Below are 15,331 nucleotides of genomic sequence, written 5' to 3'. Positions count from 1 at the left end.
TCATTTCTCCTGTTCAGTGGCCCCATGAGGCTCGTGGCCTTTGTTTTGAAGAGTGTGGTTCCGAACAGATGAGTGAGCTCATCTCACTCTCCATGCAGATTCCTTTATCGCATGGATTTGTGTGTGTGACCAGAGTGTCTTGGGAGAATTAGTGTTCTCCTGGTTTTGAGCAGACGCTAGGAGGACATGGTCACCTCTTGAGGGAAATTGCACCAAGTATGACGTCCAAAGTCACTTGATGGTACTTGTTGAAGAGAAGACGCCGAGAAGGTAGTCTCGCCTCCTCCGGGCCGTGTCAGTCTGTTTAGTGCTGTTTGCGGAGGCACTTTGTCTTTTTGAGAGGAGAAGCGTGGGCGTCGCTGTGTCCACGTGGTCAGTACTACGTCTCGTGTCACCCTTCCTCCTTTGTAAGGTTGGCAGCCGATCCAGAGCCGCTTTTATGGTGGGTCACATCTGTAAGGCCCAGGAGGGGGTTGTCAGGGAAGGGATGCTCTGTTCCTGGGACCCACTTACCCGCCGCTCCGTGTTCTTTCCTGTCCCCACAGTGATGCACCATGCCCATAGTCGACAAGTTGAAGGAAGCCCTCAAGCCTGGCCGCAGGGACTCGGCTGACGATGGGGAGCTGGGGAAGCTCCTGGCCTCCTCTGCCAGGAAGGTCCTTCTGCAGAAGCTGGAGTTTGAGCCCGCCAGCAAGAGTTTCTCCTACCAGCTGGAGTCACTGAAGAGCAAATATGTGCTGCTGAATCCCAGGACAGAGGGAGCCGGCTGCCACAGGAGCGGGGATGAGCCGCAGGCCAGGACACAGGGTACTGGGAGGGGGCCTCGCTCTGTGCTGACCAAGTGGAGGGACGAAGCGTTGACTGATTAGTAGGACCAGAAACAGAGTGTGGTCACTTGTGAATGTCGTGCGTGGGGTCAGTAGATTTTAGTTATGGAAGTAATGGTACAGGGTTGGTCAGAAAGAGATCTGTGTCCTTAGAGGTTCAAGAGCAGGCCTTGGAAACCAGACGGAGAAGTGGGGTGGGCTCAGAGTGCCAGGGCCCAGTTCTTCCAGCTGCTGATTCTCACAGCCTCGTCCTCTCATCCACCGAGGGGTCCTGGGGCGCTAGACCGACGCCGTCAGGGAGAGCCGTGGGGTGACAGGTGTTCTCCTGGGCTTCCGCAGCAGGAACCCAGTCACCCCCGGATGCTGCGTTCTGAGCACGTGCCCGAGTGCGCCACGGCACTTGCTCTGGGCGGTCTGCCTGGGCACGGAGTCAGACGGCCTCCTCTCTCCCATCCCTCCCCCCCCAGGCAGCGAGCGCGCGTACGAGAGCTGCGGTGACGGCGTCCCCGCGCCCCAGAAGGTGCTCTTCCCCGTGGAGCGGCTGTCGCTGCGCTGGGGGCGCGTCTACCGTGTGGGCGCGGGGCTGCACAACCTCGGCAACACCTGCTTCCTCAACTCCACCGTGCAGTGCTTGACCTACACGCCGCCCCTGGCCAACTACCTGCTCTCCAAGGAGCACACGCGAGGCTGTAAGTGAGCGCTGTGTGTGTGTGTGGGGGGTGCTGTGCACACGCATGTCTGTGGGGGCGCCCTTGGTCCTCGGGGCCAGATGGTCTCCTAAGTGGACAAACCCGTGTGCTCACGGTGCTGCCAGTTCAGCCCGGGTCCAATTCAGGAGTGAAGTAGTCACTGATAAATAGTAACGCTTTATAGTAACTGATAAATCCTACATTCGAATTGTGCCAGCTGCAGGATGGGCCGTGAAAGAGGATCAGGGTAGAGTAATGGTCTCTAAACTGGGCTGAAAGTAATTACCTAAAGAGAGAAAAGGGTTTTCAAAAGATACCTGCGAAATACGTGCATTCGGTTGTTTTATACACCTGTTTTTGTAGCAGTGTTTTATGTACATCATAAAACATCCTCCAAAGTGGACATTGAATGTGGGTAAAAAAAAGATGAAAGAAAATATAACTTACCCAAAGTAAAGAAAACAGAAAGTCTGAATAGCCTTTCAACCATTAACAAAATTAAATCAGTCGTTAAAACTTTTCACATGAAGAAAACACCAGGCTGAGACAATTTATGGGTAAGTTTTATGAAACTTTTAAGAAACAGATCATTTCAATGCTTCCTGAACTCTTTCAGAGAAAAGAAAAAGAGAGAAAGCTCCCTAGCTCGTTCAATGAGGTTCTCTTAACTTGGATAACAAAATTAAATAAGCACAATGTGAGAAAGAAATACTACAGTTCCCTCTTGTTCATGAATATACATGTAAATTCTAGATAAAATACTAGCAAATTCAATAGTCTTTTAAACACTGTGAGCAACTTGTGTTCATCCTAGTAACACAAGGATGTTCTGATATCAGAAAACCTCCAGATGTAATTGTGGAGCCAGTATAGCACAGCAGTTACAAGCACCACTCTGGAGACTGGCCTGCTGGGTTTACATCCTGGTTCTGCCACCCAGCGACTGAGTCCTGGAGAATTACCTGACATGTTCTTATCTGCAGAGTAATAATAATATTTCCTTCATAGCGTTTTTGTAAAGCTTACATGAATTATGTAGAGTGCTTAGAATAGTACTTGGCACACAGTAAGTTCTACATCCATGACTGCTAATCTTGCTACCTTAGTTGCTGTCACTTTATCAACAGATTAAGAGAGAAAGGTCACCTGAAAATAGATGCCCCAAAAAATTATGATAAAGAAAACTCTTAGCAAAGTAGCAACAGAGGGATTTTTTTACTAATATTGATAAAAGGTATCTAGCAACAACTACAAAAAAGCATTCCAATTAGGAAATAGTAGAAGCACACCTTTTAAAAATAAGGAGAGAAGCCAGGGTGGCCACTCTCTATACTTGCATTTGATGTGCTGGTCCTGGCCAGAGCAGTGACCCAGGAGACAAGAGGAGGGAGTAACACTCTTGTTGGTTGAAAATGATATTCCTGCGTAGAAAAACAAAGGAATCCATAGACAAATTAGAAATTCGGGGGAATAGGAAAGAAATTTGGCACTATGACTAGATATAACATCAATATACAAAAAGTTACTTGAATTTCTCTACACCAAACAAGAAATTGTTAAAAAAAAAATTTGCTATTATAAAAAATTGTATAACAGCAACAAAAATGATAAAGTGTGGAGACCCAAATTACCAAGATATACGTGGAAAACCTTTCCTGGGAATTTAAGGGCATTTTATGATAACCTACACACATGGAGATCGCTGCCTTCAGAGAGGGAAGCCTCAGTATTATAAAAATGTTGGTTCTCTCCCAAATTAACGTAGAGATTATTGTAGCTCCAGCTGATTCTAAAATTTATATGGAAAAGAAAAGCAAAGGACCAAAATCACCAAGACACCTGTGAAGAATATGAGAAGCAGTATACTCTAGCAGCCGTAAAGTCTTTCTGTAAAGTTAAGAGACGTTAAAGCGGCAGAGTTGAGTCAGGGAGGGAGGTACTGACCGATGGAGAGACAACCCAGAAACAGAGCCATGAATGCGTGGACGTGTGGCATTACACACCATTTTTTCACATATACATGTGTCTCCTGTTTTAAATAAATGGAACTTAAAAATAATTAGGGTTTACATACGGAAAAAATGAAATAGAATCCCCATTTCACAGCATACTCACACCAAAAAATGGATTTAAAACTTCTCAAAAGGGCTTCCCTGGTGGCACAGTGGTTAAGAATCCTCCTGCCAACGCAGGGGACACGGGTTCAAGCTCTGATCTGGGAAAATCCTGCATACCGCGGAGCAACTAAGTCCATGCGCCACAACTACTGAGCCTGCACTCTAGAGCCCGAGAGCCACAACTACTGAGCCCGCGTGCCACAACTACTAAAACTCGCATGCCTAGAGCCCGTGCTCTGCAACAAGAGAAGCCACTGCAATGAGAAGCCCGTGCACTGCCACGAAGAGTAGCCCCCACTTACTGCGACTAGAGAAAGCCCGCGCACAGCAACGAAGACCCAACGCAGCCAAAAATAAATAAATAAATTTATTTTTAAAAAAAAACTTCTCAAAAGTAAAAACAATGCTTTTATAACAGACGTGAGCAAGTATCTTTCTGACGTTGGGTTGGGAGAAAGCACTAACCATTAAAAAAATTGATGAATTCGGCTGCGTTAAAATTAAGAACTTCTGTTCATGAAAAAACAAAATTAAAAGACAGGGAGCTACAAACGAGGAGATGACACCTGGGATGCATAAACAACGAAGGGTTGGGACCAAGAATATACACAAAACCACAAATCAACAAGGAAAAGAGAATAACATATTAAATAGATAAACATTAGGAGCAGGCATTTTATAGGAGAGGAAGCTCACGTCACGGGGCAGAGGAGGAGATGGCTAGTAACCGCGTAACCTGGGAGACGCTTTACACCTTTGTGGTCGAGGGTTCGGAAGTCTGACGGTACTGAAGGTCACAGGGGATGGAGGTCAATGAGATTCTTTGTAAACTCCTGGTCTGAGTTGGCATAACTGCTTTGGAAAACAATCTGGTGTTCTCTGTCATATAATCTACACTTAGCAGTTCTACAGAAGAGCTCTGGTATCTGTGCACCAGGAAACCTACAGCAAAAAACTGTAAGCAGCTCAGGCGCCCATCAACACAATGGGTACCTGAATTATATAGGCACGTGGTAGAATATTATACAGCAGTGCAGAAGAATGGACTCGCTCCATGGATGAGTCCGCATAGCAGTGTCGAGTGAAGAAAAAGCCCAGCATGAATTCCTATTCATATCATTGAAAAGCAGATAATTTGTTGTTTAGGTGTACGTATATGTGATAAAACTTAAATAAATAAAAGTGATTTTTAAAAGTAGGTAAATTAGAAATCAGGGCAGAACCAGAGGCAGGGACGTGGGAGTGTGGGAGGAACATCGTTATGATAAAAGTTTGGGATTGCATGACGTGTTCAGGGATATTAGTTATATTATTAAAAAAGAATGGAAGGAGGCCAGGCTGTGGGACTACTGTAGTATTTAAATGTCTTGCAGTGGCTCACAGCAGCACTAGCTACTATACCAAGGCACAGTGCACACTTCTAAGATGAAGGTGATGATAAATCTCTGTTGCCAGTGATGGTGATGGCTGAGGTTGTTTTGGGTGGACTTTACTAAGGTTTGACTGGGCTGTCTTTGTTTTTATCTCATGACGTTGGCGGTGAGAGCCTCTCTCCTGAGCCTGTAGGTCACTGCCGTTTTCGTGTTCCCTGTGCTTTTGCTGTTGGTTTCTCTGCAGGAATCTTTGAGCTATTGTCAACTTTGCAAGGGTTAATACAGTTAAAAGTAGGTCACATCTGTAAGTCCGTGTAACCTGGCACAAGTAAACAGTGGTATATGGGGGCAAGGGCTTGAGTTGGGAGCAGCCCCTCCTCCTGTGAGCAACGCAGGCAGACCTGGGGAGAGTGCCAGTGTCCCTCCATGTCACTATGAAATGTCAGTAAGCCTTAATTTCTTGGCTTTTTTAGAGTAAAATGTATTAAGAGAAGTTTTAATATTTTTTTCCTGGCACCTGACTGGATCCCCAGGTGACCCCTAAGTGGGCTTGGGCTGTCCTCTCTTCCTCGAATTCACTGTTTGAAGATTCTCAAGGGTCCAGGGAAGTATGGCTTGAACATGACAAGGGGCTGCTTGCATGGAGCCCCAGTCCTGCAACGTGCCGGGACCACTTCAGGATCTATCCACAAAATAAACACTGTAAAATATCCAGGATTAAATCCTACTCTTTCGTACCTTCTTCCCCAAATTTAAGTAGTAGTGTCCCTCAAATCATGGATACAACTTTTATGATGTATTTTCCTAAATTACCTGAACAAAGTGTCCACGGGCTTTTAAAATTAAACTTGCGCATTGCCAGGGGTTTGGGAAATCCTGTCCCAGGAATTTCTGGGTGAAATTGTTACTTTTGCCCTATTTATTTTTTTTTTTTTTTTTTTTTGTGCTAAGTCACAAGGCTTGCGGGATCTTAGTTCCCGGACCAGGGATTGAACCCTTGGCGGTGAGAGCACCGAGTCCTAACCACTGGACCACCAGGGAGTTCCCAGTTGCCCTATTGAAGAGTGATGATTTATTAGTCTAAAAGTCTCAGCGTTTTAGATAATGATTAGAGGCTTAATTTCCACACGACTTTCATGGGAGTATCTTAACATGAATCAGATTTTGTAAATGGGAGCTCTTTTTGTTGGCTTAACATTTGTTACGTTTGTTATCTTAAATAACATTAGGTTTTTTGCCTCAATTTGAGCCTTCTCCACAATTACTGCCCTTTAGAAAGTGAAAGTAATGAATGGATATAGAGTTGAGAAAACTCTAAAATGAAAAATAAAAGCCTCTCCTTCATGTAAAGGCATTAATCACATGAATGGTTTTTTGATTTCCCTCCCAGAAGAATTTTTTTGTGTAAATACTAGCATTTTTTTAAAAATTAAACTTTTTTGCATTATGGTAAGTGCATATAACATAAAATGTACCATTTTAGGTGTACAGTTCAGTAGCATTAAGTACCTTCACACTGTCATGCAACCATCACCACCATCCATCTCCAGAACTTTTTCAAACTGGAAGTCTGTCCCCATTAAAAACACCCCCTCCCCCCGCCAGCCCCCATCCTTGGTACCCTCCATCCTATTTTTTGTCTCGGTGACTCTTACTGCTCCAGGTACTTCATGTAACACAAACACAAGTGCTTGTCCTTCTAGGACTGGCTTACTTAGTATAATGTTCTCAAGGTTTCTCTTTGTTGTAGCAGGTGTCAGACTTCCTTTTCTTTTTAAGGCTGAGTAATATTCCACTTTATGTATAGACCACATTCTTTATCCATTCGTCTGTCAGTGGACGCTCAGATTGCTTCTACATTTTGGTTCTTGTGAATAATACTATAAATGTGGGTGTACGAGTATCTCTGAGACTCTGCTTTCCCTTCTCTTGGGTAAATACCTGGAAGAGGAATTACTGGATTATATGGGAATTCTATTTTTAATTTTTTGAGGAACTACCATACTGTTTTCCACAGTGGCTGTACCATTTGACGTTCCCAGCAACAGTGTACAGGGGTTCCAGTTTCTCAACATCTTTAGCAACATGTGCCCTTTTCGTTTGTAGATTCTAGGATTTTTTTGTATGTATATGGTAAACAGGCTGCATGCTGTTTCAGTTTTTAATTTGAGATAGGTCTAAGTAACTGGGTGATTGGAGGTGTTCAGGGGGAGAGTAACAGATTGGTGTGAATTTTGTGTTAGGCGCTGGGTCTGTTGAGGAAGGTCGTGTGCTATATACACGACTACAGTATCTTGTAGAACTAAAGATGTGCTTGCCCTTGGACCCAGAAATGTATCTTGTAGGTATATGCCTTAGAGAAACTGACATGCGCACAAGGACCATTCACCACAGCATTTGTGATAGCAGGAAGAGGCGGGGAGGTTGGCATGCAGGAAAAGGGGGGTCGTGTGGATGAACTGTGGTCTGGAGCAGGGATTAAAGAGCAGTTTGTTACACTTTATAGAGAGTGCGCTTAAACGTGAAGCTGCAGTATCCCGGTGAGTGAGTGCCACGTGTGGGATGCAGTGAATCCGTGAATGGGAACAGTGGTGACCTGGTTGGGGAGAAGGATGAAGCATGTGGGGAACAGGGTTGTGAGAGGTTGAGAGGGGAGTTCAACTATCACACCAGTACTTGACTTAAAAATCACCTAAAATGGGGTGTAGTCTTTGCTCTTCTCTGTGTATTTAAGATCATAATTGTAAGTAGAGGTAGAAGCATAACGCTATCTCGCTTAATTCCTGGGGGACAAAGAGTTTATCCGGAGCACGGGGACTGGCCGCAGCCTGGGGGCCCCATCGCAGCCTGGGAGCTCTGTGTGGCCCTCCGCCGGTCCTTATGGACCCGTCCCCACCATGTAGGTGTCGCCTGGGGCGCCAGAGCTGCAGAGTCGGGCCATCAGGCTGGGGGAGCACTGTGCCCGGGGTCTCCCCAGAGCTGGCTGAGCCCCTGTGTCTCCTGGAAACCAGAGCAGAGGTTCCTGCAATGAAGAGCACATGAAGCGGGTGTCGGGAAGCCCAAAATATTCTAGCCTGTTGACTATGTGATGCAGTTCGGAAGTCAGAGAAAGCATTGTTCTAAACGGTGCTTGAAAACTCAGACTCCTCGGTCTGTGGAGAGACCGGGTCCCGGGTGCTGCAGGCGGCGTGGGGGCTTGGGTCGGGCCGTCGGGCTCCTGCTGTCTCTGCCGGGCGGGAGGCCGTGTCGTCAGCTCTCCTGGGAGCTCTCGCCTTACCACGACCGCCTGTCCGTGCCCGCAGGTCACCAGGGAAGCTTCTGCATGCTATGCGTCATGCAGAACCACATCATCCAGGCCTTCGCCAACAGTGGCAACGCCATCAAGCCCGTGTCCTTCATCCGAGACCTCAGAAGTAAGAGCAGCTTCCTTCTGGCGGGGGGCAGAAGGGAGGGCTCGGGAGGCTGCACACACAGAGTGTAGCAGACCAAGCGAGCCCTGGGACTGGATGTGGAGGAGTCCACACCAGGTGGTGGTGGTCCCCGCCCTGAAGATCAGGTGGCTTTGGCCAGGCCAGGAGCTGTGTGTCATGGGCCCGGAGGTGGGGAGCAGGTAAGGAAGGGCTGCGGGGCCTTTTCTCAACGTCAGAGAGACCAGTGTCCATGTGCTGTGACAGTCAGATATCTCCCTTAGCAGAAAAGATGGGCTCGTTGGTTTTTGAAGCCGGTGTAAGTTGTATTGCGATGACATGGTGATAATCTGCCACGGTCTGTATTGGCTCCTAGAAAACCAGCTTCAGTTCATCAATGGATCTCATATCCTTAATGCTTGGTGTTCATTTGTGCTTTCTGTTAAGTGTAGAGGGTTTAAGCCCTTAGGTCTCTTTGAGAAGATAACTGCCGTGAGGGTGGTACCTGGGATGTAGGAAGCCAGGCAGACTCCTTTTCCTCGCCTGGGTTTAGTCCTGGGTCTGCTAGGAGTTGGTGATGAGACCGACAGGAGTGGGACGTTTGGAGAGCAGGCAGGAGCTCTTCCCTTCCGGCCTGATGCTTCTTCCTTTCCTCCTTAGAGATCGCCCGGCATTTCCGCTTCGGGAACCAAGAGGACGCACACGAGTTTCTGCGGTACACCATTGACGCCATGCAGAAGGCCTGCTTGAGCGGCTGTGCCAAGTACGCGCTCCTCCCCCCACCCCAGGTCCACCTCTGTGGACCTTAGCCCTGTGGCCCTGAGCTGAAGCTCCAGCAAGGGGTCGCACTGCTTCCCAGGAAAGGGCTTCTCCTGCTGCAGGGCAGGTGGTGGCCATCTCTGTCCCAGCAACTCATGGAGGGAAATGCCTTTTTTTTTTTTTTAATGTTTATTTATTTATTTTTGGCTGCGTCGGGTCTTCGTTGCTGTGCGCAGGCTTTTCTCTAGTTGCGTCAAGCGGGAGCTACTCTTCGCTGTGGTGTGCAGGCTTCTCATTGTGGTGGCTTCTCTTTGTTGTGGAGCATGGGCTCTAGGCGCGCGGGCTTCAGTAGTTGTGGCACGTGGGCTCAGTAGTTGTGGCTCGCGGGCTTAGTTGCTCCGTGGCATGTGGAATCTTCCCGGACCAGGGCTTGAACCCGTGTCCCCTGCATTGGCAGGCGGATTCTTAACCACTGCGCCACCAGGGAAGTCCTGGGAAATGCTTTAATAGATCTCTTCGAGGATCTTACGCTACTGACAGGGACTTGTCCCATCTTTTAAAAATCACCTCATTATTTTGGTACTAAGGATGGGGATGGTAGGAATTATAATGTCTTTATGGAAGAACTTGAAAGGCTGCAGGAAAACTTGAGGGTAAGGAGATTATGATTTTTGAGGTTTCACTCTGCCCAAATTTGAGAGCATAGACAAATGCACATGACGGATTTATGGTTGGTTGCTTGGTCTTCCCTTTTGTAAAACAGCTACTGTCAGCAGTGTTTTTGTATCATTCTTGGGTTTTTGGGTTCAGAGAGAAGAAAGGAGGCAGGAAGTGCTGCCTAGGCTTGGAATAGAACTGAGTCCTGGAGTCTGGAAATACAACTCAGGAGTCATATCTGGAACATCCTTTGGGAAAGTTAGTTGAGTTGTAGCCATGAGGATGGGAAACCTCTGTTTCAGCGGATGAAGCTCTGATGTCATTAAACCTGACCCGTAGCCTGGTAAAGTGGTCTGTCTTTGGTGACCCTGCACTGGTTGGGAAGTGACTCTCCCCTCGGGAACACACGATGGCATTGCTTTTGCTTGTGTTAAAGGCCCTTTTTTCCCCTTAACGCCTGGGAATGTTTCTCGTGTTCTGCCTTATGTGTTTGATGGTACGGTGCCCTTTCGGGTGCCGGGTTGTTGGTGTTCTCATGTCTCAGCCGCCCCCTCCCCGCGGCCGCACCGCACACCCCCCCACCCCTGCTTCCTGTGCCCCTCACTCCATCTCCTTTGAGTCCCTCCTCCATGTGCCCCTCGAAGTTCAGTCCTTGTTTCTTTCCTGAGTTTAGTGAACTTTCCCTCCTTTTGGTCATTTTATCTTAGTTTTAAGGCGTGTTCACGGTGTTCTTCCATCTCCCCCACATGCTTGTTTGGGGTCTTCACTTCAGCCTGGAGTTTGTGTCGCTGTCTTCTCCTGCTTCATGTTGCTTCCGGGGGGCTGATTCTGGTCAGGTAGGGTGTCAAGTCTCCTTCACCATTTTCTACCGGAACCACCTTTGCTTCCGTACCACGAGGATTCGGCGATTCGCTCGGCTCTTGCTTCGGGCGCCCCCTTCTGGCCACACAGCGAAGCACACGCTGGAGTGGGCAGCTTTTCCTCTGCGGGCAGAAGGGGCTTGTGGCCTCAGTATTTTTATGTTTCTTGTTCAGGACCCTGGTTTTCCCCTTTGTTCTCCTGCCCTGAACCCCCTGCTCCCCAAGGAGGCTGCCTGCCTCCTCCTGCCGAGTTTTTGCCTTGGGGACTGCCTCCCAGCCACATCCTGTTGCCAGGACGCTTGGGAGCCTCACCTTACAGGAGGTGCTGCACAGGCCTCAGGTCCCCTCGTCCCTTCTCCTTTCCCTCCCTTCCTCTGGGACGCTCGGTGGGAGCGTCTGGGATGACTTTTTTTTTTTTTTTTTTTTTTTTTTTTGCGGTACGCGGGCCTCTCACTGTTGTGGCCTCTCCCGTTGCGGAGCACAGGCTCCGGATGCGCAGGCTCAGCGGCCATGGCTCACGGGCCGAGCCGCTCCGCGGCATATGGGATCTTCCCAGACCGGGGCACGAACCCGTGTCCCCTGCATCGGCAGGCGGGCTCGCAACCACTGCGCCACCAGGGAAGCCCCTGGGATGTCTTTTTGATCTGGCTTTATTTTCCTGCTTCTGGGTGATTGAATGTCTGTGCTGTCCCTGCTTCCGGCTGAATGAGGGTGCGTCCTATGTGGTCCTCTGGGCCCCTGTCCTGACGGGCTTCAGGTGACCCGGGGGCGACCTGGAGTTCAGCAGCTGCATCACGCCCAGAGGCTTTCAGTCTGCTCTGAGGTTATGTCCTTGCTAGTTTGGGGACCTAAAATGTCCCTTCTTTGATGAGTGGTGGTGACAGTATAGAAGGTGGCAGCTGATTTTTCTTTTCCTAACGTGCAGAATAAAAATCTGCTGACCCTTTGTTTGTCCCCCACGTGTTTTGGAGCTATACTCCTCAATGCGTCTGGGCAGTGCAGCCATGAATAGTCGTGTGGCCTGAACAGGAGGCTGAGACCAGGGCGCCTGGCTCGCTCTGCCGGTGGTGGGAGGTGGCCGCCTGCGGAGGGAGGTGCCGGGTTAGCAGCACACACGCCGCCACCCACCCCCGCCTGGGAGGCAGAAGCACCTGCAGGAGGTGGTGGGCAGGAGACTGGGGCCTGGGTGGACACGGGGAAGCTCTTCCCGGCAGGGAATGGGCCTTGCCATGTAGTGCTTTTGTGGCCCAAAAGACCAAAAGGGTGGCTGCGTTTGTGTCCCGGGGGTCTCGGGGACTCAGGACAGTTGCAGAGGAGTGGGTCAGATTCGGTGGGTTGCAAGCAAAACCAGGAGCAGAGGCTAGGCGTAGGGTATTGTTTCCAGAATCTTCGCTGCGTGAGTCGCTGTGGGTGCAGGTGCTGTGCTAGGTGCTCTCTGGAGCTCTGCTTCGCAGCTCTGGGGCTGGGGGTTTGAATGTAGGTCTGCCGGACCCTAAAGCCCACGCCCGTGCCCACTGCTGTCCTGCTGAGAGGGTTCAGAGGGGGAGTTTGTCCCTGCTCACCCTGCGCTCCCTTTCCCAGAGGTGCGCGTGTGCGGTGCCCACGAGGGACTGTGGGGCTGAGCTGGAGCGGGGAGGGGTGGGCCGGGGGTGGGGTGACGTACAGGTCCATCCAGCCTCTTGCTCCCCGTGCCGTGGGAGGTGAGGCGGCTGCTGTGGGGAGCAGGCCACGCGGGTCAGCGCGTGCGGAGGCCTCGGGGCAGAGCTGTCGCTGACCAGGTGGGACCTTTCCCATCCTCGCACTGAGCGGGTAACGGCACAGGGGCTGGCGGGGCTGCCGGCCTGCTTCTTGGCCCCTGTCCTCCCCCTGAAGGCCATGGCCTTTCTGCAGGTTGGATCGTCAGACGCAGGCTACGACTTTGGTCCATCAGATTTTTGGAGGCTATCTCCGATCGCGAGGTAAGTGGAGAAATGTTCTCTGCCCCTTCTTGTTGGGGATTAGAGTATTAACCAGAAAGGCTTGGTATTGGCACCCAGGCTGACCCGCCAGGCCCAGGAGGCCTGCAGCCTGGTTTGTGCACCACAGCCCTGCCTGCTGCATTGCTGGGGGCCCCGTTCCTGGGAGGGGGTTTGGAGCAAAGCATCAGGAGCCTGTGGATGCGGGTGGTGTTCCTTTTCCTCAGACTCCATAGTTGCTCAGATGTGGCCGCTGCCCTTGGGGTGGGAGTGAGCACCCCGGGGCAGCTGGCCAGGCTGGGAAGGCACCTCGGGGTTTGCCCTCGTCTCCTCCTGAGCACTTCCCATCCCAAGATTTCAGGGGGCTGGTGAGCTGGTGGTCTGCCTCCAGTTCTCAGACTTGGAAACGGGGGTGGTGCCCTGGAGGCCCTGCACCCACCCCACTGCCCGCCTTGTTCTCTCGCAGTCAAGTGCTCCGTGTGCAAGAGCGTCTCAGACACCTACGATCCCTACTTGGATGTGGCGCTGGAGATTCGGGTATAGACCCTGTCATGCTGTTTCATTTGCATTAGGACAGGGAGGCCAGAGGGCAAAGACCCCAAAGAACAAAAACCTATGAGGGCATGTGATCCAGGTAGATCAGGAAAGAAATACTTGGAGTCCTACATTTTCGTGTATTTCTTCCTAGCCATTTCCCTGTGCGAGCTCTATTTTTTTCAAAAAGAAGGGGGAAAATAATGCAGTTTTGTGCCCTGAGGCATGAATAGCGGCCACACTGAGTGCGGGGTTTGAGCAGGGAGGTCCGGTGTGCTGCGGGCAGCTTTCACACAGAGGCTGCGCATTTCGGAGCGGCCTTCCTTTCTCCCTGCTCGAACTCTGCAGGAGGTGAGCTCACCTCAGCCTGAGGTCTGGACTGGACCCTCTGAGGCCTTGATGAACCCCCGGGGCTGTGATCCTCGTCAACAGAGGAGGGGTAACAGCCTGGCTCCCTGTTCCTTTGCCATGCTCTGAGTCCCAGAAGGTGGCAGCTAGCAGGCCAGTTCTTATGCAAGTGAAATGTTGTGATTTGCTGCGTCAGCCTGAAGAAGACCTTACATTCGGCATTTCTGGAGAGTCAGCCTATTTCTTCCGCTCTTTGTTCTATTCCCTGTTTTTGTCCTTCTCAGCAAGCTGCAAATATCGTGCGTGCCCTGGAACTTTTTGTGAAACCCGATGTCCTGAGTGGAGAGAATGCCTATATGTGTGCGAAGTAAGTTTCGTTTTGCTCTCGGCAAAAAGATCAAGCCGGCCAGAAAGAAAATACGTCACCTAACCCGACACGGCTGCCGTCCCCTCCCTCCCTTTCGCCCTCAGAGGTGACCACTGTCCACATTTCTTTTTTTTGGCCACGCCTCACGGCTTGCAGGATCTTAGTACTCGACCAGGGATTGAACCCAGGCCGCGGCAGTGAAAGCACCGAGTCCTAACCCTGGACCACCAGGGAACTCCCAGTCACTGTCCACATTCTTAAGTGGTGTAGATGTGTCTTAAAACTGAAAACCTTTAAACAATACAGATGGAGGGATAGCTGTGGTTGTCCTAGCTGCTGTTTATTATGTGGCGCTTACTCCGTGCTGGGCCCTGTTCTGAGGGCCTCGCGTGCACTCACTCGTGAAGCAGGGACTGTTATTACCCCCATTTCACAGGAGGAGAAAACTGAGGCACAGAAGTGGAGTGACTGGACATGGCCGTCTGCTCCGGAGGCCGTCCTGCCTCCTCGAAAAGCCGTGTTCTGTGGCTTCCGTTTTTGACTTGAGTTGTCCTCGGCATTTTTCCATCTCAGCAGTTGTGACTGACCTCGTCCTCTTTAGGGTTGTGCAGTCTCAGTGTGTGGGTGTGTTACTTTATATCCAGGTCATTTAAGAGCTGTAAATCACTAATGAAAGTTTTCTCGCTATGCTTTTCAGGGGGATGATTCTGTGCCTGAGCCCTGCTTTTTCTCCCTCTCAGTTCACTTCCTTTGGCTCTAGAAGCTGTTCACTTTTGCCTCTGTCTTCTCCCCCTTCATTTCCTGGTCTTCTGGCTTTGCTTTCGGTGATTTCCTGCCTGCCTGTTTATCTCTTGGCCACATCTGCTCGAATTTGCTTTTCCTGTGTTATAGCCCAAAGTTACTTTTCCATGCATCTTCTTTAGTCTCCTCATTGGGAAAGTACTTTGTTTTTGCTTTAGAATCTCCACCTTTTCTCTAGTCCTGGTGGCCCTGCCGTAGCTTTCCTTTCCTTAAGTGGTGTTGATTGGTTTTTAGGGGTGCAGAGGGCACGGTCTCATTTAAGAAGACCCCTTATTTAAAGTGCAGTTCCTGATATTCTGATACTGACCTAGTGTGAGGACAGCAGTCCTCAGAGCACGAGCTGATAGCTCTTCCTCTCCCCTTCCTCGCAGATGCAAGAAGAAGGTTCCGGCCAGCAAGCGGTTCACCATCCACAGGACGTCCAACGTCCTGACACTCTCACTCAAGCGCTTTGCCAACTTCAGTGGGGGGAAGATCACCAAGGTGAGCACTCACAGCGCCCAGGCTGCTTGGTCAGCGCTTTCTGAAAGATTCCAGGCTCTACTCCAGATTGAGTGGATTCAGATCCCTGGAAGACAGGGCCCAGGAGTCTGCATTTTTGCAAAATCCCTAAATGATCATTATGCAGTCAAGTTCA

General features: G+C 50.0%; 1 protein-coding gene across 1 annotated transcript in view; it reads left to right on the top strand.

Moving 5' to 3' along the window:
- Positions 1–554: 554 nt before the first annotated feature.
- Positions 555–15,331, top strand: part of USP36 (ubiquitin specific peptidase 36) — a 28,194-nt gene continuing 13,417 nt past the window's right edge. Inside the window, exons 1-8 of the mRNA XM_065897113.1 lie at positions 555–807; positions 1,295–1,516; positions 8,309–8,419; positions 9,074–9,176; positions 12,580–12,647; positions 13,111–13,181; positions 13,811–13,893; positions 15,066–15,177. Coding sequence (XP_065753185.1) covers positions 555–807; positions 1,295–1,516; positions 8,309–8,419; positions 9,074–9,176; positions 12,580–12,647; positions 13,111–13,181; positions 13,811–13,893; positions 15,066–15,177 — 1,023 coding nt within the window. The remainder of the gene's footprint in view (positions 808–1,294; positions 1,517–8,308; positions 8,420–9,073; positions 9,177–12,579; positions 12,648–13,110; positions 13,182–13,810; positions 13,894–15,065; positions 15,178–15,331) is intronic.

The sequence above is a fragment of the Phocoena phocoena genome, chromosome 19 (genome assembly GCF_963924675.1).
Source record: "Phocoena phocoena chromosome 19, mPhoPho1.1, whole genome shotgun sequence".
NCBI lineage: Eukaryota > Metazoa > Chordata > Mammalia > Artiodactyla > Phocoenidae > Phocoena > Phocoena phocoena.
This window is presented reverse-complemented; position numbering and strand designations above follow the sequence as displayed.